Source organism: Bos indicus x Bos taurus, chromosome X, assembly GCF_003369695.1.
Source record: "Bos indicus x Bos taurus breed Angus x Brahman F1 hybrid chromosome X, Bos_hybrid_MaternalHap_v2.0, whole genome shotgun sequence".
Taxonomy (NCBI): Eukaryota; Metazoa; Chordata; class Mammalia; order Artiodactyla; family Bovidae; genus Bos; species Bos indicus x Bos taurus.
The window spans coordinates 90097785-90121492 of record NC_040105.1 but is presented as its reverse complement, the minus strand read 5'-3'; the positions used below and the strand labels follow the sequence as shown (position 1 = coordinate 90121492).

The following is a 23708-nucleotide window of genomic DNA, read 5'->3' as shown; positions in this document are numbered from 1 at the left end:
CTTTTGAACTGTGGTGCTGGAGAATGGGATTGCTGGATCATACATTAATTCTCTTTTTAGTTTTCTGAGGAATCTCCATATTGTTTTCCACAGTGGATGCACCAAATTACATTCCCACGATCAGTGTAAGAGGGTTCCCTTTTCTCCAAGAAAGGGCCATCATTAAAAAAATCTACAAATAACAACTGCTGGAGAGTGTGGAGAAAAGGGAACCCTCATACTCTGATGGTGGGAGTGTAAGTTGCTGGAGTCACTGTGGAAAACTATATGGATGTTCCTCAGAAAACTAAAAACCAACTTAACATATGATCCAGCAATCCCACTATTGGGCATGTATCCAGGAAAAAACTGTAATTAAAAAAAATACATGCATCCCTATGTTCATAGCAGCACTATTCACAGTAGCCAAGACATGGTAACAACTTCAATGTCCGTTGACAGGTGAATGGACAAAGATGTGGTACATATGCACAATGAAATATTATCCAGCCATTAGGAAGAATGAAATAATGACATTTGCAGCAACATGGATGCAACTAGAGATTATCAGACTAAGTGAAGTAAGTCAGAAAAAGAAAAACAAATACCATATGATATCACTTATATGTGCAATCTAAAATATGACACAAATGACCCTATCTATGGAACAGAAACAGAATCAGGGACATAGAGGATAGACTGATGGTTGCCAAGGGGAAGATGGTGGGAGACGGTCGGATTAGGAGTTTGGGATTAGCAGATGCAGGCTGGTATATATAGAACGGATAAACAAGGTCCTACTGTATAGCACAGGGAACTGTACTCAACATCCTGTGTTAAATCATAATGGAAAATAATATGAGAAAGAATGGATACATATGTATAACTGAGTCAGTTTGCCATATAGCAGTACAGTTTATTACAGTTAAGTAGTTAATTAGTACAGTTCATTACAATTAACACACTGTAATTCAACTACACTTCAATAAAAATAAAACCAGTAACATCAGAATTTTAAAAGTAAGATAAGCACAGTTATAACTAGAGAATGCAACCAAAAATAAAGTGAAAGTCGCTCAGTCATGTCCGACTCTTTGCAAGCCCATGGACTATACAGTCCACAGAATTCTCCAGGCCAGAATACTGGAGTGGGTAGCCTTTCCCTTCTCCAGGGGATCTTCCCAACCCAGGGATCGAACCTAGGTCTCCTGCATTGCAGGCGGATTCTTGACCAGCTGAGCCACAAGGGAAGCCCTATCAAAAATAAAAGTCAGGCTCTAATTATATAGGGAAAAAAAATTCAAGGCAAAAAGAATTAAATGGAATGTGGCTGCTTCCTGGACTATCATTGCTTCCAATGCATTACTCTAAATTTATTTCTTAATCTTTTTTGTCTTTTCCAGACATCTTTCTATTGGGTTGTCCATTCCATCACCCATCTGCTTTATTGAATCAGGGAAAAGAGTGTAAAATTCCCTCTCATCCTGTTATTCAGGTCCTTGCCATTCTTCCATACCCAAAGAGCACCTCTAGATTCCCTCAGTCTCGTTCAACAATTTCCCCTTTAGTCTTTTCTATGAGTCTCTTCTTTTACTGAATGAAGGGCAGGTAGAAGCAATGTGAAGTCCTGGTTATGTCCTGGACCATATCTACTCCTTTACCCCAGCACCACCAGGGATTCCGGCCCAGAGCACTGTGTCATACCTACTTGCCCCAGTCACAAGCAGTTTCCTCCTCCTTTTTCCCTTCTTGGACTGAGACACGCCTAATGGACGTTTGGACCTGCAGACAGATGAGAGAGAGTGTGGTATGGAACTGCTTGGTGGCTAGACCAGTACTCTAAACAAGGGTCTCATTCAAGATTGGCCTACCCCATCCCCTCAATTCTCAAAACGCCCCTTCCTGCCCTGCCTCTCCCCTATCCCCAGCCATTAAATGCCTCCATATTGGAATAGAGAATTCATTTTAAATATTTGTTTGTCTTTGTTAATGCACTGTGTGCCCTTACATGACCATTTGTTTTACCTCCTCCCTCTCCATTTCAAGGGTCATCTCCATGTTTATACACCACTTCCCTGTAGACAGGGTATAAAAGCAACAGATTATTTCCAAACTATTCTCAAGTCTCTGTGTTCCCTCCCTGACCATTCTTCTCCAGCCTTCTCTTCTCCATCCCGAAGCCCATCATTTTTCTTCCGAGGAGTTAAAGAGGTCTCGGTGAAACAGGCCCAAACCAACTTCAGTCTTTGTCCTCCTTTGCCTCCACACCCCTGCATGCCATGACACATGCAGAGTTCCTGGTCCAATTGCTCACACAGACCTGCTTTGTTCTGAGGAAGTGTGTTCATCCCCTTCCCTCTCTTGGCTAGATGCCAGCTTCCCTCAATGGAAAAGGGGAGTGAATACTGCAGAAAAAAAGACCTGAACTAGAGGGGCATATGCCCACCTTGGCTCCTGGTCACAGGAAGCCCTCGCATCATTACTGAGCTTGCCAACCACCCTCCCCCAACACACAAACAGCTCCAAGGGCCCCCACCCACCTCTCAGCTGGCAGGATGTGCAGCAGGAACCCCTACCTCACTCTTGCCACATACACGCTCCCCCTCCCTCCACCAATCTGTGCAGGGAGCCCCTGTCCGCACACTGCCCTGTCATTCATTCCCGTCCTCACCAACCTGAGGAACTACAAGTGGCATCACAGCCTTAGGTTGGAGTTTGCCCTTCTCTGGTTACTAATGAAGATCTCCATCCATTCCCCATCCCTACTTCCACCAGGCCTTGGCCTTTTCTGCTTCTCTGTCCTCTGCCTCTCCTACCACCTCCCTTCCCCCTCTTACCATTTCCCCAGCCATCAATGCCTACCAAGTACCCTGCTTTTGTTATGCAAGGTAGCAGGGATCTAAAGTGTGATTTTTACTAATTCTCAGGATTTTTTCTGCATAGTTTCCTTTTCAAATCATAAATACCATAAAGCTAATTTTATTTGAGAGGAGAAAAATTTTTTTGAGATTATTAACATTGCACCAACTTACTTTAGAAACTTCAGAAAGAACCAAGGGATTTGAAAAACATTTCAAGTTTGTGTTCCTTCAAAGAGGTAATTTATTAACTTTGTAACCATAATTCAGTTCAGTTCAGTTCAGTCACTCAGTCGTGTCTGACTCTTCGAGACCCCATGAATCGCAGCATGCCAGGCCTCCCTGTCCATCACCAACTCCTGGAGTTCACTGAGACTCACGTCCATCGAGTCAGTGATGCCATCCAGCCATCTCATCCTCTGTCGTCCCCTTCTCCTCCTGCCCCCAATCCATCCCAGCATCAGTCTTTTCCAATGAGTCAACTCTTGGCATGAGGTGGCCAAAGTACTGGAGTTTCAGCTTTAGCATCATTCCTTCCAAAGAAATCCCAGGGCTGATCTCCTTCAGAATGGACTGGTTGGATCTTCTTGCAGTCCCAGGGACTCTCAAGAGTCTTCTCCAACACCACAGTTCAAAAGCATCAATTCTTGGGCGCTCAGCCTTCTTCACAGTCCAACTCTCACATCCATACATGACCACAGGAAAAACCAGAGCCTTGACTAGACGGAGCTTTGTTGGCAAAGTAATGTCTCTGCTTTTGAATATGCTCTCTAGGTTGGTCATAAGTTTCTTTCCAAGGAGTAAGCATCTTTTAATTTCATGGCTGCAGGCACCATCTGCAGTGATTTTGGAGCCCAAAAATTAAAGTCTGACGCTGTTTCCACTGTTTCCCCATCTATTTCCCATGAAGTGGTGGGACCAGATGCCATGATCTTCGTTTTCTGAATGTTGAGCTTTAAGCCAACTTTTTCACTCTCCACTTTCACTTTCATCAAGAGGTTTTTGAGTTCCTCTTCACTTTCTGCCATAAGGGTGGTGTCATCTGCATATCTGAGGTTATTGATATTTCTCCCGGCAATCTTGATTCCAGCTTGTGTTTCTTCCAGTCCAGCGTTTCTCATGATGTACTCTGCATATAAGTTAAATAAACAGGGTGATAATATACAGCCTTGACGTACTCCTTTCCCAATTTGGAACCAGTCTGTTGTTCCATGTCCAGTTCTAACTGTTGCTTCCTGACCTGCATACAGATTTCTCAAGAGGCAGGTCAGGTGGTCTGGTATTCCCATCTCTTTCAGAATTCACTTCTATGTAAATGATCAAGAAGGAGAGAGCAACCTTAATAGAGAATGTGGTGTCATTGTCACAGTCGTTAAGTAACTATTAAAGTAGAAAAAGATTTTTGTGCCATCTCACATCCTCAACAAGCTGTATTTTTACCTGTTTGTTCCCAATGTATGTGTGCTGTGCTAAGTTGCTTCAGTCATGTCCAACTCTTTGAGAACTCATAGACTATAGCTCGCCAGACTCCTCTCTCCATGGGATTCTCCAGGCATGAATACTGGGGTGGGTTGCCATGCCTTCCTCCAGGGGATCTTCCAGACCCAGGAATTAAACCCACGTTTCTTTAGGACTCCTGCATCGGCAGGTGGGTTCTTTACCACTAGCGCCACCTGGATGTACATGTATGCAACACACATATACACATACAGCAGCCCAGGTGGATGCATTCTTTATTAAAAGTGCAGGCCTTGTAGAGGAATCGGGTGGGGAAGGAGGTGGGAGGAAGTTCAGGATTGGGGGAGACACATGTACACCAATGGCCAATTCACGTTGATGCATGGCAAAAACTATCACAATATTGTAACTATCTTCCAATAAAAATAAATACATAAAATTTTTAAAAAGTACAGGCCTTGGCATGCAAGCCTCATATAGTCTCTTACATTGCTAAACTGAGCTGGACAATCTAATACAACTCTCGAGGTTTGGCTCATCTTCACATTAAAAACATAAAGTACACAATAATAGCTATAAGTCATGCTTATACATGTGGCTCTTGAAAACTACTATCTATGAAGTATTTAATGTACCAGGTACATTGACTGGTTATTCACCTTTAATCCTCAACAATGTCCTTTGAGATACATTGTCTTATTGTCCCAGTTTTACAGACAGGGTAACTTAGGTATATAGTTTTTTAAACTCACCCAGAGTCACACAGCTCTTAAGTGAAGAGTTGAATTTGAATCCAGATCTGTTTGACACCACCACTTATGGTCATAGCCAATCAGTTATATTGCAGGCCCCTGAAATACTGGTGTCCCTTACAGTTCTTTTGGGCTCCCCAGGTGGCTCAGTGATAAAGAATCTGTCTGCCAATGCAGGAGATGTGGGTTTGATCCCTGGGTCAGGAAGATGCCCCTGGAGAAGAAAATGGCAACCAATTCCAATATCCTCGCCTCGAAAATCCCATGGACAGAGAAGCCTGGTGGGCTACAGTCCATGGGGTTGCACAAGAGTCGAACACGAGTGAGTGACTAAACAACAACAGCTATTTCATGGACCTTTCTTGTTATTCTCTAAATGTTATTAGTTGCCTATTGTTACTGTAACAAATTACCACAAACTTAGTGACTTAAAATGCCAGCAGTGTATTCTCTTAAAGTCCTGGAGATCAGAACTCCAAATTCTCGGTTTTACAGGTCTAAACTAAAGGTGTTGGCAGGACTGGTTCCTTCTGAAGGCTCCAGCTTTCGTGGGCTGCCAGATATCTTTGGCTTGTGGTTGCACCTCTACACTTTCTGTTTCCGTATCCTAAAGTCAACTCTCCCTGTGCCTCCCTTTACAAGGACATCTTGTAATTACATCTTAGGGGCCACCTGAATAATACAGGATTATCCCCCCATCTCAAGATCTTTTTAAAAACTTTTTATTTTATATTGGAGTATAGTTGATTATGGAGAAGGCAATGGCACCCCACTCCAGTACTCTTGCCTGGAAAATCCCATGGACGGAGGAGCCTGGTGGGCTGCAGTCCATGGGGTCTCTAAGTCGGACAAGACTGAGTGACTTCACTATCACTTTTCCCTTTCATGCATTGGAGAAGGAAATGGCAACCCACTCCAGTGTTCTTGCCTGGAGAATCCCAGGGACGGTGGAGCCTGGTGGGCTGCCGTCTATGGGGTCGCACAGAGTCGGACACGACTGAAGCGACTTAGCAGCAGCAGCAGCATAGTTGATTATGGCTTCCCAGGTGACATTAGTGGTAAAGAACTCGCCTACCAACGCAGGAGACATAAGAGATGCGGGTTTGATCCCTGAGTCGGGAAGATCCCTGGAGGAGAGCATGGCAACCCACTCAAGTATTCTTGCCTAGATAATCCCATGGACAGAGGAGCCTGGCAGGCTACAGTCCATAGGGCTGCAAAGAGTCGGACACGACTGAAGCGACGTGGCATGCACACACATAGTTGATTAACAGTGTTATGATAGTTGCAGGTGTACAGCAAGTGATTCAGCTATACGTAAATATGTATCTATTCTTTTTAAAATTCTTTTCCCATTTAGCTTGTTACTTAATCACATCAGCCAAGTCCTTTTTACCATTTAAGGTGAAATTCATGTTTCATGAAATCCAAATGTTTCAGGGATTTAAGACCTAGATACCATTGAGGAACATTGTTCAGCCTACAACAGTGTTCAAATAATCTTATGATTTTTACTTTCACATAAGCATTGACTCCTAAAGCTGTGTCTCTAGCTTATATCTCTCTTTTGAGCTCCACATTATTTTATCTACTTTACTTTTGGATTTTCCACCTAAATGTCCTACCCTAAACTATTTTCTGAGTTCTTCTCTCTCCACAGCCAAATCTCTCTCTGGGACCCATAGCTAAATTAATGGCTTCAGGATTCAACCAGTTCTCCATGCTAGACTTTCTCTTGGTGTCTTCCCCGTGCAGTCAGTCACGAACACCTGCTGCTGATCCTCCTTTAAACTAATGTAACTGCCTCCTGTCTGTCCTCCTGTTGACGAAAAATTAGCCAGTCCATCTAAAACAGAAATGGAAATTTTTATCTGAGCCAAATTGAGGATTATAACTCAGGAACAGCCTCTCAGAAAGCTTTGAGAACTGTTCACTGTTAAGAGGTCAAAGTGCAGTTATACATGTTTTCGAGACAGAGGGCTGTACATTACATGACATATTATTGACAGTTTACACAAATCAGATCTAAGTGTACAAAGTGAGTAGTGGGTCATGTGTTGGCCCCTTATTAGATCAAGAAGGAATATTATCCTTTAAGGAGCTATCTTGTGGGTTCTAGGAAAATGTTGCTCTTTATGGACGAGCAGGTATTTCTGCCGATGGGGATGTTTGGGCAATCCATAATGTAGATACAGAAGGGACAGCAGTAGGGAGAGAGGAGGCCAAAAGGCAAAAAAAAAAGTATGTTTAAATTTTTATGGTCTTGCCATAAAATACGAATTTTATTTCACACTCCCCACCTGAAGTTGCCCCATCCCATAATAGGATGGTTCCAGAATTCCATATATATAGGAAGATGTCACATTAAATAATCCTTAAAACAGCCCTATGAAGCCAGCATATCTTTGGGAAATTCTCAATCTGCTTTTGCAGAATTCTTAAAGGCAAGAAGAACGTAACATGTAGAGAACATTTTCATGTATTCTCATGGCAACTTTTAGCTGTCATTGGAGATACACCCCATTTGTGTAACATTTAGAAGATTGGAGTAAAAGCAAAATGTGGCTCTTGCTAGGCAACTTTACGTCCTGAGAAACTACTATTACTATAGCTCTGGCATATTTGTAGTCTGAATCTTTGGGCCTTGTGTAAATCTGGACTATGTTACTCTTGCTTTGGATTCTTTTGCTCTACTCTCATCCTTGCTACATCCTCATACCCTATTACTCCATTCTGAGCATCCCTACATTTCCTTCCACTCACTCTCTGAATACTTGCTCTGGGGTTCCTGACCACTGCTTTCCTCCTGTACTGGATGGGGGTTTAATGGAACAGGGCTAACCTTGATCCCTGTGACTCTCTCTTTTTGATACTTTCATTGCTGGCAAAGCAGCTCACATGGTCTTTCCACATCACGATCTGATATAATACTATAAGTTTTTCTTATTCAACTACATGCTTCTTTTTGTCTTAACCCTACAGATGCTCCTAGTCCACTTTAACTGGATATGTAAATGTTCTCAAGTCCCTAGCTCTCGTCCTCCTGCACGAGTGTGATCATATCCACGGTGTATAGATATTGCTATTTTAACTCTCACAAAACGTTTTGGTGACATGTGGTGGTCTGTCCCAACAAGTTGACTTATGGAATGATTTCTTATACTATTGCAGAAGCAGAGTTCAGCCTGCTATCCCTGTCTTTGTGTTCCCCTAATGTTGTTTGTATAACCTGTCACACCTGTGGACAAAGAATGTCTCCTGTCACTTCAATAAACAAAGAATGTTGCTGCCAACAAGCCCTGTGCAGCCACCCCTCAATATTGCACCTTGAGGGGAATTCAGGATGGAAAAGGATAACAAGATACAGGCCCTAGATAATTAAGATTTCTATCTGAGGAACAATTTCTACAGGCCCAGATTCTTACATCTTCCCATACATAGGAAAGCACTAAAATCATTAACTTGAAATGTCTGAATTTGTTTTGTCTTGTCTTGTTGCAATTAGCAGTAATGTTTTGATGTTTGACTACATGTTTTATTTTTCAGCAAAATCTCCTATATATCCTGGCTCCTCTCTTACCTCTTCAGAACGGTTCCTCAGAACTATCTGAGAGGCTATCTCTTTGGCCTATCGTCCTCAGTAAGGTCTCTGAATAAAACTCACAACTTTTAAGTTGCTTTTCTTTAATCAACATACCTCATCCTTAAAGATAACTAAATTCGTCAATCTTGATTCTAGATTCTCATTCTGCAACCTTTTCTTCTGGAGGACTGACAAGGTATCTCTTCTCCCCCCCCACCCCCACCACTACCAAGAACTTTTTTTGTGTGACTGTGCCACGTGACATGCAGGATCTTAGCTCCTTGATCAGGGAAATCCATGCCCCCTGCAGTGGAAGCATGGAGTCTTAACCACTGAACCACCAGAAAAGCCCCACCATCAACTTCTTATTTTAAAAAATTCAAACCTGTAAATTATTTCAAGAATAATAGAGTGAATGCCCCTATACTCTTAATCCTTCATCTAGATTAGACTCACCAATTAGTATTTTGCTAACTACTATCTCTTTCTCAAGAAAGAGAAATATATATACATATTTTCTTTCTCTTTCTTGAGACAGAAATATATATTTTTCCTTTCTTTTTTTCAACACTGAACTATTAATATTCTAAACTAATAGACTAAGCTAGACTAAGCTAACAGACTTTATAATACTTCAGCTTTTGTCTCCTAACAACAAGGACAGTCTCCTAAACAACCACAATACAATGATCACATTCAGGAAATTTAGCATTGCTTTAATACTGTTATCTAAACTATAGTCCTTATTCAAACAGCACATTTAGTTGTGATGTCTTCTAATCTCTTTTAATCAAGAACAGTCCTCTAGCCTTCTTTCAAGGCATTGACAGTTTCCCAGGTGGAGACAGTGGTAAAGAACTCCTCTACCAATATAGGACACGTAAGAGACACAGGTTTGATCCCTGGGTTGGGAAGAGCCCCTGGAGGGGGGCATGGCAACCCACTCCAGTGTTCTTGCCTGGAGAATCCCATGGACAGAGGAGCCTGGAGGGCTACAGTCCGTATGGTCACAAAGAATCAGAATACTATCCAGCAATAATTTTAAAAGAATCAATTGCCAATACACACAACTATAAGGATGAATCTAAAAAACATTATATCAAGTCAAATGAATGAGAGATGTTAAACACCAAAGAGTGCATGCTGTAGTCCATTTACATGAAATTCTACAACAGACAAAAATAATATAAATTGATAGAAATAAGCTGAATGACTACCTGTGGTGGGAGGTGGGGCTGAGAAGAGAACAGGAAACTTTTTGGAGTAATGGAAATGTCCTATTTTACACTCAGTTGTATACACTTAAGATCTGTGAATTTCACGGTACAAAAATTTTGTCTCACTTTTTTTAAGTGTGTAAATTGGAATATAAGCATCAATAAGGCAGGAACTTTTTTTTTTTTTTTTTTTTTATCTGCTACCCAGCTCCAGTGGCGGGCAGCCAGGCGTCTGGTCCCTCGGCCTCAGTCGTGCAGCTGTGACTGACAGGCAGCCAGGCAGGAACTTTTTGTTCACTGCTGTGTCTCAGGTACTCGCCAAGGGCTAGGGCTCTTAGCAAGAGCTTGATAAGCATTGAGGAAAAAAGGAGCAGGCCTTGGAAATCACCTACATCAACGGTTGTCAAATGCACAATGGCTATTATGACTCTCAACTTTGGTTGGTATAGGTATGTCTTGCATTTGAAACGATATTATTATTCTACTTCTTGCCTAACCAAGAATTCTTTTCATCAGTTACAAATGTTTTGAAATAAGAAAAGGGCTATTACTGCAAAAGTTTTTCTGACTTTAATTCTTTACTTTTCCTGTGTTTTCATACTGTCTCCACATTACATGGTGAGCCTCCAGGATTAAAGGATAAACTGGTCAAAAGTGATGAGTATGTGTTTATGCAGAGTTATGCCCATATGGTTGGACAATGATTTGCCTCAGTCCAAATGGTCAATATCAGCAGACAATAGAAAACAGAGTCTCAGAAGAAAAGTCTGAGATGCTGAGAAGGATTAATTGATTTTGGCTGACACATAGTAGGCAACTAGTAAATATTTGTTAAATGAATAAATAAATGAAATGTAAATTTGTGAGTCTCTAGCAAATTCATCTGAGGGTATATCCTTCCTATATTTTTTATACCTGTACATTTAAAAAGCAGAATAAGGAATTCATTTAATAGTGTTCTTTGAAAGTTTTGTTTGTTGCCATTTTTGAAAAATTAAGATCATTTTAATGGGAGAATATTTAGAAAGCATCAATAATTATGAAATGCCACCTGTGACCAAAGATAGAAATACAGCATAAATTTACCTAAGAAGATAGAGTGGCAAGGAGGTAGCATAGAGAGGGGAAGCTTCTCAGCCAGGATCCACAGAGTTCTGACACTTATACCAGGTGCTTCTCAGAAGTAAGAGGGAACAGAAAGCAAATGAGGAACTTCAAGATCCAAGAGCCCCTATCTCAACTAAAAAGAAAGGAGAAACATAATTTTACCATTTTCACCTTCATAACTTTTTTTCTAATTATAAAAACTGCACATGCTCATTGAAAAAGTTAAAATTGGAAATACAGAGAAGGATAAAGATGAAGTTGCAATTTCCAGTATTAACGTTGTCTAGAAATATTCACTTCAAATGTCTTGATATTTATCTTTAACCTGTGTGTGTTTTGCAACTGGCTTTTTCATAAAACAATATGTAAGGAATAGCTTTTCATGCCAATGATGCATTTCTAGATGATATTTTGTAATTCATGACAATAAGACTTTCCTCATGATTTCACATGTTCTGGCACATAACTAAATACGGAAATGTGGAGGGAATTTTTTCTCATTGTACAATAGAGAAATGGCACCAGAGTCTATAAATGATTTATTTCTTTTATAACTCCAAATGAATGGCACTTATTGCATTTACTTTATGTGCTATTTGTTTCTTGAGGCAAGGGAGAAGTTTGGATGAGAGGAACAACACAGAGTTCTGCTTTAGAAACATGTTGTGGAGTCAAGGAAGCACAGATGTTTTGGGTTCCAATTTGGGTATTACTCAACATAACCTGCAGAGAAGGCAATGGCACCCCACTCCAGTACTCTTGCCTGGAAAATCCTATGGACAAATGAGCCTACTAGGCTGCAGTCCATGGGGTCGTGAGGAGTCGGACACGACGGGGCGACTTCACTTTCACTTTTCACTTTCATGCATTGGAGAAGGAAATGGCAACCCACTCCAGTGTTCTTGCCTGGAGAATCCCAGGGACGGGGGAGCCTGGTGGGCTGCCGTCTATGGGGTCACACAGAGTCGGACACGACTGAAGCGACTTAGCAGCAGCAGCAGCAACATCACCTGTGATCACTCACCTAGAGCCAGACATCCTGGAGTGTGAAGTCAAGTGGGCCTTAGGAAGCATCATTACGAACAAAGCTAGTGGAGGTGACGGAATTCCAGTTGAGTTACTTCAAATCCTAAAAGATGATGCTGTTAAAGTGCTGCACTAAATATGCCAGCAAATTTGGAAAACTCAGCAGTGGCCACAGGACCGGAAAAGGTCAGTTTTCATTCCAAACCAAAAAAAAAGGCAATTCCAAAGAATGCTTATTACCCCACAATTGCACTCATCTCACACGCTAGTAAAGTAATGCTCAAAATTCTCCAAACCAGGCTTCAGCAATATGTGAACTGTGAACTTCCAGATGTTCAAGCTGGTTTTAGAAAAGGCAGAGGAACCAGAGATCAATGCCAACATCTGCTGGATCATTGAAAAAGCTTTATTGATTATGCCAAAGCCTTTGACTGTGGTGAATCACAATAAACTGTGGAAAATTCTGAAAGAGATGGGAATACCAGACCACCTGACCTGCCTCTTGAGAAACCTATATGCAGGTCAGGAAGCAACAGTTAGAACTGGACATGGAACAACAGACTGGTTCCAAATAGGAAAAGAAGTACGTCAAGGCTGCATATTGTCACCCTGTTTATTTAACTTATATGCAGAACACATCATGAGAAACGCTGGACTGGAAGAAGCACAAGCTGGAATCAAGTTTGGTGGCAGAAATATCAATAACCTCAGATATGCAGATGACACCACCCTTATGGCAGATCATGAAGAAGAACTAAAGAGCCTCTTGATGAAAGTGAAAGTGGAGAGTGAAAAAGTTGGCTTAAAGCTCAACATCCAAAAAACTAAGATCATGGCATCCAGTCCCATCGCTTCATGGCAAATAGGTGGGGAAACGGTGGAAACAGTGGCTGACTTTATTTTGGGGGGCTCCAAAATCACTGCAGATGGTGATTGCAGCCATGAAATTAAAAGACGCTTACTCCTTGGAAGGAGAGTTATGACCAACCTAGACAGCATATTAAAAAGCAGAGACATTACTTTGTCAAGAAAGGTCCATCTAGTCAAGGCTATGGTTTTTCCAGTAGTCATGCAGGGATGTAAGAGTTGGACTATAAAGAAAGCTGAATGCTAAAGAGTTGATGCTTTTGAACTGTGGTGTTGGAGAAGACTCTTAAGAGTCCCTTGCACTGCAAGGAGATCCAAGCAGTCCATCCTAAAGGAGATCAATCCTGGGTGTTCTCTGGAAGGACTGATGCTAGAGCTAAAACTCCAATACTTTGGCCACCTCATGTGAAGAGCTGACTCATTTGAAAAGACCCTGATGCTGGGAAAGATTGAGGGCAGGAGGAGAAGGGGACGACAGAGGATGAGATGGCTGGATGGCATCACCGACTCAATGTACATGAGTTTGGGTAAACTCCGGGAGTTGGTGATGGACAGGGAGGCCTGGTGTGCTGCAATTCATGGGGTTGCAAAGAGTCACACTACTGAGCGACTGAACTGAACTGATGATAATGATGATGACAGTGATAATGACAACACATGATAATGATGATCAAAGGTCTAACATTGTCTGAAAGCCTATTATATGCCAGGAATTTCATCGTTTTCTGTATTTACTTCCCATAACAATCTTGTGGGTTATACTCATTCTACAGATGAATGAACCAATCTGTCCTCACACTTCTAATTATTAGAGGATTCAAAACTAGCCAGTAGCTTTTGACTATACTGTGTCCACCCATTCAGAGGATAGATTTCCAAGGCTTGGCCACCGATTGTTACAAGCCTTCACAGTATGAGATATGTGCCCAACAGGAATCCATTGGGTATTCACTCAGTACTATCCCTTGATCATGATGGTGATGACGATGATAATTATGATAAAAGCAATGATGGTAATGGAGAGGAAACTTTATCTTTGATCCAAGATTTTTATGTCTGGGAAACCCACGGGTCTCCAAGAAAGGATTTATGTAAGGTCACATACTGTAAGAAGAGTCCAGATTGGAACCTGAGGTGGTGCTAGTGATAAAGAATCCACCTGCCAGAAGAGACAAGAGTTGGATCCCTGGGTCGGGAAGATCCCCTGGAGGAGGGCATGGCAACCCACTCCAGTATTCTTGCCTAGATAATCCCATGGACAGAGGAGCCTGGCGGGCTACAGTCCATAGGGTTGCAAAGAGTCAAACACGACTGAAGCAAGTTAGCAGAGCACAGTACAGCAAGGTCATGAACTTAACCATTTTGCATTCCTAAAGCCAAGTTCATCTTCACCTTATTGCCCAACCAGAAAAAGCAGTATTGATTTCTCAGATGACAGACCTAAAGAACAACGATCACAATGGCATTGCTTCCTCCACCATCAATGCCTGCAAAAGCATCTTCATGCCAGTTCATAACTTGACTACCCTGGTCCCCAAGTTGTGGGCTAGGACTATAGTGCACAGGGTTGTTTAAACAGGAGGCAACAATCCTTTTCTCCTGAGCAGTAGGGCCACGTGCCTTTGCAAGCTTCCTCCACCTGGGCTCTCCTCTGTCTCTGGATCTGGACCCATGCAGACATCAGAAGCACTGCATCAGCCACACACAGAACTAAAGGCACTACAGATCAGAGCTGCATGTGCTCAGTCGTGTCTGACTCTTTGCAACCCATGGACTGTAGCTCGTCAGGCTCCTCTGTCCATGGAATACTGGAGTGGGTTGCCATTCCCTTCTCCAAGGGATCTTCCCGACCCTTGAACCCAGGTCTCCTGCATTTCAGGCAGATTCTTTACCACTGAGCCACAAGGGAAGCCCCAAACAGGCGGACACAACAGAGGCCCTTCTGGAAGTCTGAGCAAGGTGGGTGGGAGAGGCATGAGGCAGATCTTGTTTAAGACCTATCCCCCTTGGCCAAAGATGATCAAAGCCAATGTTTTCAGTTACTGAACTTTGAAGTCTTTTTTCCCTTTAAAACTTCCCATCCTTAAGTAGGTATATTCCTATCTATCTTATGCTTTTTGCTGTGATGGTAAATGGGATTGATTGCTTAATTTCTCCTTCTGATGTTTTGTTGTTAATGTAAGAGATTTCTGTTATTAATTATGTATCCTGCAACTTTACCAGACTCACTGATGAGCTCTAGTCACCTCCTGGTAGCATCTTTAGGACTTTCTATGTGCGTACGTCATCTGCAAACAGTGACAGTTTTACTTCTTCTTTTCCAATTTGGATTACTTTTATTTCTTTTCCTTGTCTGATTGCCATGGCTAGGACTTCCAAAACTATGTTGAATAAAAGTGGAGAGAGTAGACATTCTTGCCTTGTTCCTGATCTTAGGGAAAATGCTTTCAGCTTTTCACCATTGAATATGATATAGGTTTGTTGTATACAGCCTTTATTATGCTGAGGTATGTACATATATACAATGGAATATTATTCCATTAAAAAGAATGAAATAATGCCATGCCATTTGCAGCAACATGAATGGACTTGGAGATTATCATACTAAATGAAGTAAGTCAGACAGAGAAAGGCAAATATATGATGTAGCTTATATGTGGAATCTTAAAAAGAAAATGATACAAATGAGCTTATTTACACACAAAAAACAGATTCACAGACTTAGAGAACAAACTTTTTACCAGAGAAAAGAGTTGAGGGAAGGGATAGATTAGGAGTTTGGGATCGACATGTACACACAGCTATATTTAAAATAAAATGCTGTTCCGTAAAAAAAATAAATAAAGTTTTTCAAACAGTTAAAAAAAAAAAAAAAGCTCCCATCAAGCCTCCTTGTGAAGGAAAAAGGGAAGAAAGGAAGTCTAGTGCTCTGACCTGCAATGGGGACAGTGATCCTTCAGGTACACATATCCAGGACAGCCTGGCCATCAGTCTAGAAGAGTCTGGCACCTGCTGCAGGCTGGAGCAGAGAAGCCAATGTCAGACCATCCTGAAGAGGGGTATGCCTCCTTGCTGGAGCCCTTCTACATCCTGCCCCAGTGCCATCCCTCAGTGCCAGGGGGCTGGATTCAACCAGTCTTATAATGCTGGCAAGTGAGTTCCTGGACCTTCATCTCACTCCGGCCAGAATCCAGCCTGACCAACAAGTTGTTAACTGAAACTTCCACAGCCCACCTCCAGATAGTGAGTCTTAGGTGGGGCCCAGAAATCAGTATTTTAAAGATGCTCCCCAGGTGATTCTGATGCAGGTAATTATGCAAGGCTTTGATAAAACATTTGAAGTGCAATCCATTCCATGAACTGTTTCTTCCTGGAATTGCTTGTCATAATACTAGAATGATAAAAGAACTTGTGGAAGATTATTGAGTCAATGACAGAATTTGCACAAACCTTGTGGCTCAGCAGTAAAGAATCCACCTGCAATGCAGGAGATGCGGGTTCAATCCCTGGGTTGGGAAGATCCCCTGGAGAAGGAAATGGCAATCCACTCCAATATTCTTGCCTGAAAAAATTGCATGGACAGAGGAGCCTGGTGGCCTACAGTCCATGGGGTCGCAAAACAGCTGGACACAATTTAGTGACTAAACAACAACTGGCTCCTTAGCAAAAATCAATCAGAAAGTCAATTAAATAAAAATTCAATTAAATATTGAAACATGATGTGTCACAAGTATGTGTGGATATCAGAAGGAAAAGATAGTCTTTGTTATGTAGGGAAAATATAACTTCTAATATTTATATAGTAGCCATTCTACTTTAAGTGTATTTATAAAGTTTTTACCTTTCAAGTTTTCTTTTTCCCCACGTTATCGATTGGTGATGGGATGAAGGGAACTGTTCCCTTAGATCTGTTTCCTGTATTACTTTTTGCAATTTACACATATTCCGAGTCTTCTGAACCAGTAGGACAGGCCTGCCAGGAGCCTTCAGGGAGAGATCATCCCACAAAAGAAGACAAAACTTCAGTTTTAGCCTTAAAGCAGCAACTCTGACTATAGAGTGGCATCTTTTACTCAAATTTGAACGCTAGTCCAATTCCCAAAATGGACTCATCCTGTCTGACTCCTATGGATGAGGTATCCTGTGGTTGAAATTGGATGGGACTGTTGCTAAGAATTCTGCATCACATTGTTGCCCATGCAATCCTGGAACAGCCCCCACTTGTGGTTGTTTTTTAGTCGCTAAGTCATGTCTGACTCTTTGCGACCCCCTGGACTACATATAACCCGGCAGGCTCCTCTGTCCATAGGATTTTTCAGGCAAGAATACTGGAGTGGGTTGCCATTTCCTTCTTCAGGGGATCTTCCCGACTCAGGGACACAGGGATCGAACCTGCGTCTCCTGCATCAGAGGCAGATTCTTTACCACTCAGCCCCCTGGGAAGTCCTCCCACTGTGTTAAGCATCATTATAAAGCAGAGATTTAGAAGAGTGGGGGTTCAACCCACTGGGGACACCAGGAAACTCAGTGGGGTTTTGGCACTGGAGGACTCCAGTGCCCAGCAGGCATGGCAGGACCCAGGGAAACCAGGGGTGGGGCTCAACGGCAGAGGCCTGGCATGGAAGCCCCCACTTCCCTGCCTATTGGACTTGTTTCTGAGCACAGGTTGAGTCACACTAGGACCCTCCCTCAAAACTGATGTTCTGCAATGGGTTGGGGTTCTATATGTATAGGTGGGAAGAAGAGCCCACCAAGTACAGCTCAGTCACCTCATTTCTTCCCCACAGCAGCCCTGTGAGACAAGTGTTTTCCCATGAAAAGATCAAGTCTTAAGCAAGTGTATCTGTAATAATTGCCAGTTTTATTCCTCTGGCTAAGAGATCCAGAGGTATTTTGAGGTTTACATTTTTTCAATAGTTCTTTCATCAAGATTTTAAGTGCCCCCATTGCCCTTATAAGCTGGTTGCAAATTATTTGATTGACTCTTTAATTAATAAAAAAACTTTAATTCTCTTTGTGTGTGTGATGTGTTCATTAAAAAATACATATAAGCAAAAAAAAACAGCACGCAGAAACAAGCACAGTTAGATTTCTGATATATGCGTGTATGTATACACACGCGCGCACACACACAATTTAGGACTTTCTCCTACATATGTGAGCTGGTACTAAATATGCTGCTTTGTAACCTGTTATGTTTTACTTTACAATATGAAATGAACATATTTTCATGCATATGTGTGAAATTTCCCAATCGAAAAATAGACCTAGAGAATGTGTCAAAATACAAAATGCAGATGCTGAAAACAAGGAAACTACACCTAAAACAAAACTCCACCAGATGATTAAAAGTAAAGCAAAAGTCACAGATACATCAGAAAATGCTAACAGAAAGCTGGGGCAAGATTTTAATATCGGACAAAAAAAGAATTCAAGGCCTAAAGCACACGGGATAAGGACGGCTGCGTGAATGTCTTTGCTTCCAATGCATCATCACAAACTTGTTTCTTACTCTTCTTATCTCTTCCCTAAGCCTTTCCAACTCATCTGCTCCTCTTATCATTTCTTCAGGGTCCAAATGCCTAACAGGAGAGTCCTCTTTATATCCCTGACCAGGCTGAGTCAGCCCTCCTCTAAGGTTTCCTTCTGCTTCCTGGCTTACACCTTCTTCAGAAGGTTGAGGATTTCCTTCTGCCTCCTGTGGTACAGCTTCCAAAGGGCGGTCTTCCTCAGCCTTTGGCATGTTCTGTGGTTTTCTTTCATTTTCTCCACAAGATTTTTGCATGTTGAGTATTTTTCGATTTCCTTTTTGAATAAATTAACCCTGGAAAACAAAGGAACAAAACAACTAGATGCCAGGCAAATGAACCAGCAGCTAGAGCATGGGTTTCCATAGAGACTGGCTTCTTCTCATTTAGGTCTCTTAACTGTCAAAGTTTTCCAACTAGAAAAGGCTAGATCCTCAGGCTCTGAACTCCCCTGGCTCCTCCCCTCTCTCCCCCTCCCCACCCTCCCCCTCCCGCTCCAGCTCCATCTTCTCTCCTCCCGCTCCAGCCCACCATTTCCCAGCAGGCCCTGCTACAGGCCTCTCCTAGCACCGAAACAGGAGCAGGGAGCAGCGAGCAGCGCGGAAGCAATTAACCCCTCCCTCGCCTCCGATCTCCAACACTCCCGCCCTTTTAGGCTTTCCCAAGCCATTCCAACCTTCTACCTCTCACCTGAGACCGGCTGGTCCAGTCTCTGGCCTCCCCTCCCCCTTCCACGTCTCTCCAGTCTCCCCCCTCCCCCGCCCCATTTCCGCTGCAGGCTCTGCACAGGCCTCTGGCGCTTCATCCGGATGGGGAGAGGCTGCAGTGACCCCGGGATGGGCTTCGGTGTCATCCGCACTCACACCCCACCCCCACCCCCAGGAACAGGAGGCAACTGCTCCTTTACACTGACCTGCAGGGATCCAGGGAATTTTCCTCCCTCTTCCCTCAGTCGATTTGGGTCGCTCCCCAAAGACCAAGAGTCCTGCAGACCGACAAGACTGCTTGGTGAGGAGGTCAGTACCTGAATCACGGGTCCCTTGAACGATTCTAGGCCTTGTTCGTCTAAAGTTTCCCCACGTCCTCATCCTCGCGATCCTTATAAGGCAACCCCGCCCTCCCTCCCCGGTGCCCACCGGTTCCCTTCAGGCAGGGAGTGAGCGACTCAAGTTGTTTCTAAATTGTTTCTGTGTCTCTCTTGGGATCCTCAATTAGCTACCCTTCTCCCTCTCCACCCCAAACTGCCCAAAATTTCCTGCACAAAAATGGAAGTTTAGCGGAACCGTGGTGTTAGGAAAGTAGTACCGGCTACGCTTGATTTCTGTTATCTGACCCCTAGACCCCAGGGTCCCGAAGGCAGCGCCCAGCTTTATACTGACCTGAAAGGATCCGGGGCACTTTTCTCCTTCTCCAGCTATAGGGAGCTGCTCCTGGGAAACAGGCCCTGGACTATAAGGACTTCTGCACACGTCGACTCCTGGTCACGTGAGGGTCGCGTCATCAATGAGCTCGAGTCCTCGGTTACTCCTCCCATTTAACACTGCAGCCCGCCCCCTGCGTTCCCTCCATTTGATACTGTCAATCTTTTTTTTCATATTTGCCAATCAGAGACAATAAAACTGGTATCTTCTTCCTGCAGTTTCTATTCGTCTTTCTCGGGTTACCAGGGAGAATCAGCCTCTCGGGGTGGATAGACAATTTCTCCTTCTTTGGGGAATCATCTCTTTCTCCTGCTTCCAATTTCACCTCCTCTCCTCCCTCCCAAGATCCTACAGTCCACCATTTCCCTTGAAGTCCTGTCTAGCATTAAAATGGGGCAAGAGGGCGGCTAGAAAAGAATCTGGGAGTGAGAGTGTGGGATTTTTTTTTTTTACTAGTTCTCTTAAATAGTTTTCTGCTTTAATGTTTTAAACAATAAGCTTGCCCTTTAAAAATGATGTTTAAAAAAGAAATGCCACATAAGCAATATTTGACACAATATGGAAGACAAATTAGTTACATCAATTTTTAAGACTTTGGAAAAGTTTTCTGATAGCTGCAAATGAAATGACAGTTTTCACAACATATTGATGTGTTAGAAAATGTTTTTTTAAATCTTATTAAAACAGCTCCTTTTAAAACTGACGCCAAATTAATCGGTGGGAAGAGGCCCAGTTTTCTCTTGTTAGCAGTTTTATGTAAGTAATCCACTAGTTTTTCTCTTTCAGGTTAAACTCATGCTGTAAAGTGTTAGATGTATGACCGTTTGTGAGGACTGCTGCATGGCTTCTGGTTGAGTTTTAAGTGGAGGCTTCAGGCTTCCTCTTCTTACGGCCTCTGTAGGATCCAGTGTCTTGCTAATCAGATGAATCTATAGAAAAGCCTCCTTTCCATGGAGTCTACTTTAATTTGAAACTCAAAAAAAATGTGTTGGAAAATAACTCTCACACACTCTTGGAATACAGAAAGGAGAGAGTTCCTGATGAGTTCTGACAGTTTGGTGTGAGGCTTTTTAGCAGTGGAATTTTCATTCATGCAGGCCACTCTTGAGGTAATCTGGTATCAGTTTGTTCCATGAAAAACATACGTAATTGTTATAATCGGAAAGCAGAGAGAACATTATTGCTGTAAAAATATTTGTTATAATCGGAAAGCAGAGAGAACATTATTGCTGTAAAAATATTGGTTAAAAGAGGAAACTGATATTCCTGTAACCCAGCATCCACTGGTACTTGGAGCTATGTTGGTACCAGGAGTGGGGTGCCATTGCCTTCTCCACACACCTCCTTATCCCTTCTCAATTTACTTTGCACATTTCTGTCAAATTAAACTTCACTCTTCCTTATTTTCAACTTGTCATTCTCCTGCTCAGAGGCTCTGGATGGCAACCCATCTGTGAAGTATATCCTGCTTTTCTCACCCTGACATTCAATGTTGGTAAGAATTGAGCCACACTTGTCATCTACTTTTCTGCCCCATCCAAAAGGAACTCTCATTCACTGTGCCCAAGTGTGCTCTCTTCTCTCTCTTTGTCCTTGCATCCCATTTTCGTCCTCCTGATTGCACTCCTCTTGCTCCTAGATCCTGGTCCTGCTCATTCTTAGGGACCTAGCTCCATCACCCAGCCTCTAAAAAGCCTCCCCAGCTGGAAGTGAGCTCTCCCTCCCCTGTCAATGCTGCACATAGGGTCTGCACCCCTCATATTGCGCTCAGCAAAGGTTGCCTTGTACCTTTCCCCTTTCCTGTGTATTGGTGTGTATGTTGGTGGGGTTTTCTAACCAGGCAGATATTCAGATGTGGGTTGCTAATGGGGAGTGGGGGCAGGCTCCAGCTCTCAAGCTGCTTGAGTGGCTATTGGGACTTTAAACAGTGCATCTCTCAGAAATTTCAGAGATTCAGAACGAGCTGTATGCCAATTGGCTCACAGACGAATCTTCCCTGCTTGCACAAAACTGGAGCAGAAATTTCATTGTTTCCTCCTCTGTTGATTGTGCTTATGGGTAGTCAGAACAACACTAACACCATTTTTATGGAGCTACTGACAGAGGATATTGCCCTGTTTTCCTAAATAGTCATAAGAGAGAGATCAGTCAGCTCACTGGTGCACACCTGACCAAGAGCCAGATAGTACATGCCTTCACCTTCATCTTTGTCCCTGAGCAATTTCAGTACATCAATAGAGCACTCAGCTACTTTTATTTTTTAATTAATTTATTTTAATTGGAAGGTAATTACAATTTTGTGGTGGTTTTTGCCATACATTGACATGAATCAGCCACAGGTGTACATGTGTCCTGCCTGCCCCCGTAAGTCCTGAATCCCCCTCCCACCTCCCTCCCCATCCCATCCCTCTGGGTTGTCCCAGTGCACCAGGTTTGAGTGCCCTGAGTCCAAAAATCTATTCTTTACATCTGTGTCTCTTTTGCTGTCTTGCATATAGGGTCGTCGTTACCATCTTCCTAAATTCCATCAGTTCAGTTCAGTCACTCAGTTGTGTCCGACTATTTGCGACCCCGTGAATCGCAACATGCCAGGCCTCCCTGTCCATCACCAACTCCTGGAGTTCACACAAACTCACGTCCATTGAGTCGGTGATGCCATCCAGCCATCTCATCCTCTGTCGTCCCCTTCTCCTCCTGCCCACAATCCCTCCCAGCATCAGAGTCTTTTCCAATGAGTCAACTCTTCACATGAGGTGGCCAAAGTACTGGAGTTTCAGCTTTAGCATCATTTCTTCCAAAGAAATCCCAGGGCTGATCTCCTTCAGAATGGACTGGTTGGATCTCCTTGCAGTCCAAGGGACTCTCAAGAGTCTTCTCCAACACCACAGTTCAAAAGCATCAACTCTTCGGTGCTCAGCTTTCTTCACAGTCCAACTCTCACATCCATACATGACTACTGGTAAAACCATAGCCTTGACTAGACGGACCTACGGCAAAGTAATGTCTCTGCTTTTGAATATGCTCTCTAGGTTGGTCATAACTTTCCTTCCAAGGAGTAAGCGTCTTTTAATTTCATGGCTGCAATCACCATCTGCAGTGATTTTGCAGCCCCCAAAAATAAAGTCTGACACTGTTTCCACTGTTTCCCCATCTATTTCCCATGAAGTGATGGGGCCAGATGCCATGATCTTTGTTTTCTGAATGTTGAGCTTTAAGCCAACTTTTTCACTCTCCACTTTCACTTTCATCAAGAGGCTTTTGAGTTCCTCTTCACTTTCTGCCATAAGGGTGGTGTCATCTGCATATCTGAGGTTACTGATATTTCTCCCGGCAATCTTGTTTCCAGCTTGTGCTTCTTCCAGCCCAGCGTTTCTTATGATGTACTCTGCGAATAAGTTAAATAAGCAGGGTGATAATATATAGCCTTGACGTACTCCTTTTCCTATTTGGAACCAGTCTGTTGTTACATGCCCAGTTCTAACTGTTGCTTCCTGACCTATAGATGCATTAATATACTGTATTGGTGTTTTTCTTTCTGACTTACTTCACTCTGTATAATAGGCTCCAGATTCATCCACTTCATTAGAACTGACTCAAATGTGTTCTTTTTTATAGCTGAGTAATATTCCATTGTGTATATTACCACAACTTTCTTACCCATTCGTCTGCCAATGGACATCCAGTTTGCTTCCATTTCCTACCTATTGTAAACAGTGCTGTGATAAACATGTGGTACATGTGTCTCTTTCAATTCTGGTTTCCTTGGTGTGTATGCCCAGCACTGGGATTGCTGGGTCGTATGACAGTTCTATTTCCAGTTTTTTAAGGAATCTTCACACTGTTCTCCATAGTGGCTGTACTAGTTTGCAGTCCCACCAACAGTGTAAGAGCATTCCCTGTTCTCTGTACCCT

General features: G+C 42.8%; 1 protein-coding gene and 1 long non-coding RNA gene across 4 annotated transcripts; one reads left to right on the top strand and one right to left on the bottom strand.

Moving 5' to 3' along the window:
• Positions 1-17687: 17687 nt before the first annotated feature.
• Positions 17688-19845, bottom strand: LOC113887296 (transcription elongation factor A protein-like 8). Of its 2 annotated transcripts, XM_027534365.1 has the most exons (3): positions 19755-19845; positions 19289-19360; positions 17688-18671 (listed from the first exon to the last, which is right to left on the bottom strand). In XM_027534365.1, the coding sequence occupies exon 3, from the start codon at positions 18630-18632 to the stop codon at positions 18279-18281; it is 354 nt and encodes a 117-aa protein (XP_027390166.1). In that variant the 5' UTR covers positions 18633-18671; positions 19289-19360; positions 19755-19845; the 3' UTR covers positions 17688-18278. The 2 variants fall into 2 exon arrangements, with proteins under 2 accessions (XP_027390166.1, XP_027390167.1); XM_027534366.1 differs by lacking the exon at positions 19289-19360 and having other exon boundaries at positions 19755-19801.
• LOC113887297 lies at positions 19300-20013 on the top strand. Of its 2 annotated transcripts, none has more exons than XR_003509696.1 (2): positions 19300-19391; positions 19715-20013. It is a non-coding gene; the product is annotated as an uncharacterized LOC113887297 (long non-coding RNA). The 2 variants fall into 2 exon arrangements; XR_003509695.1 differs by having other exon boundaries at positions 19302-19391; positions 19790-20013.
• Positions 20014-23708: the final 3695 nt, after the last annotated feature.

Excerpts from the sequence above, each read along its gene's own strand:
- LOC113887296 (XM_027534365.1), bottom strand. The coding sequence starts at position 18,632 with ATGCAAAAATCTTGTGGAGAAAATGAAAGAAAACCACAGAACATGCCA.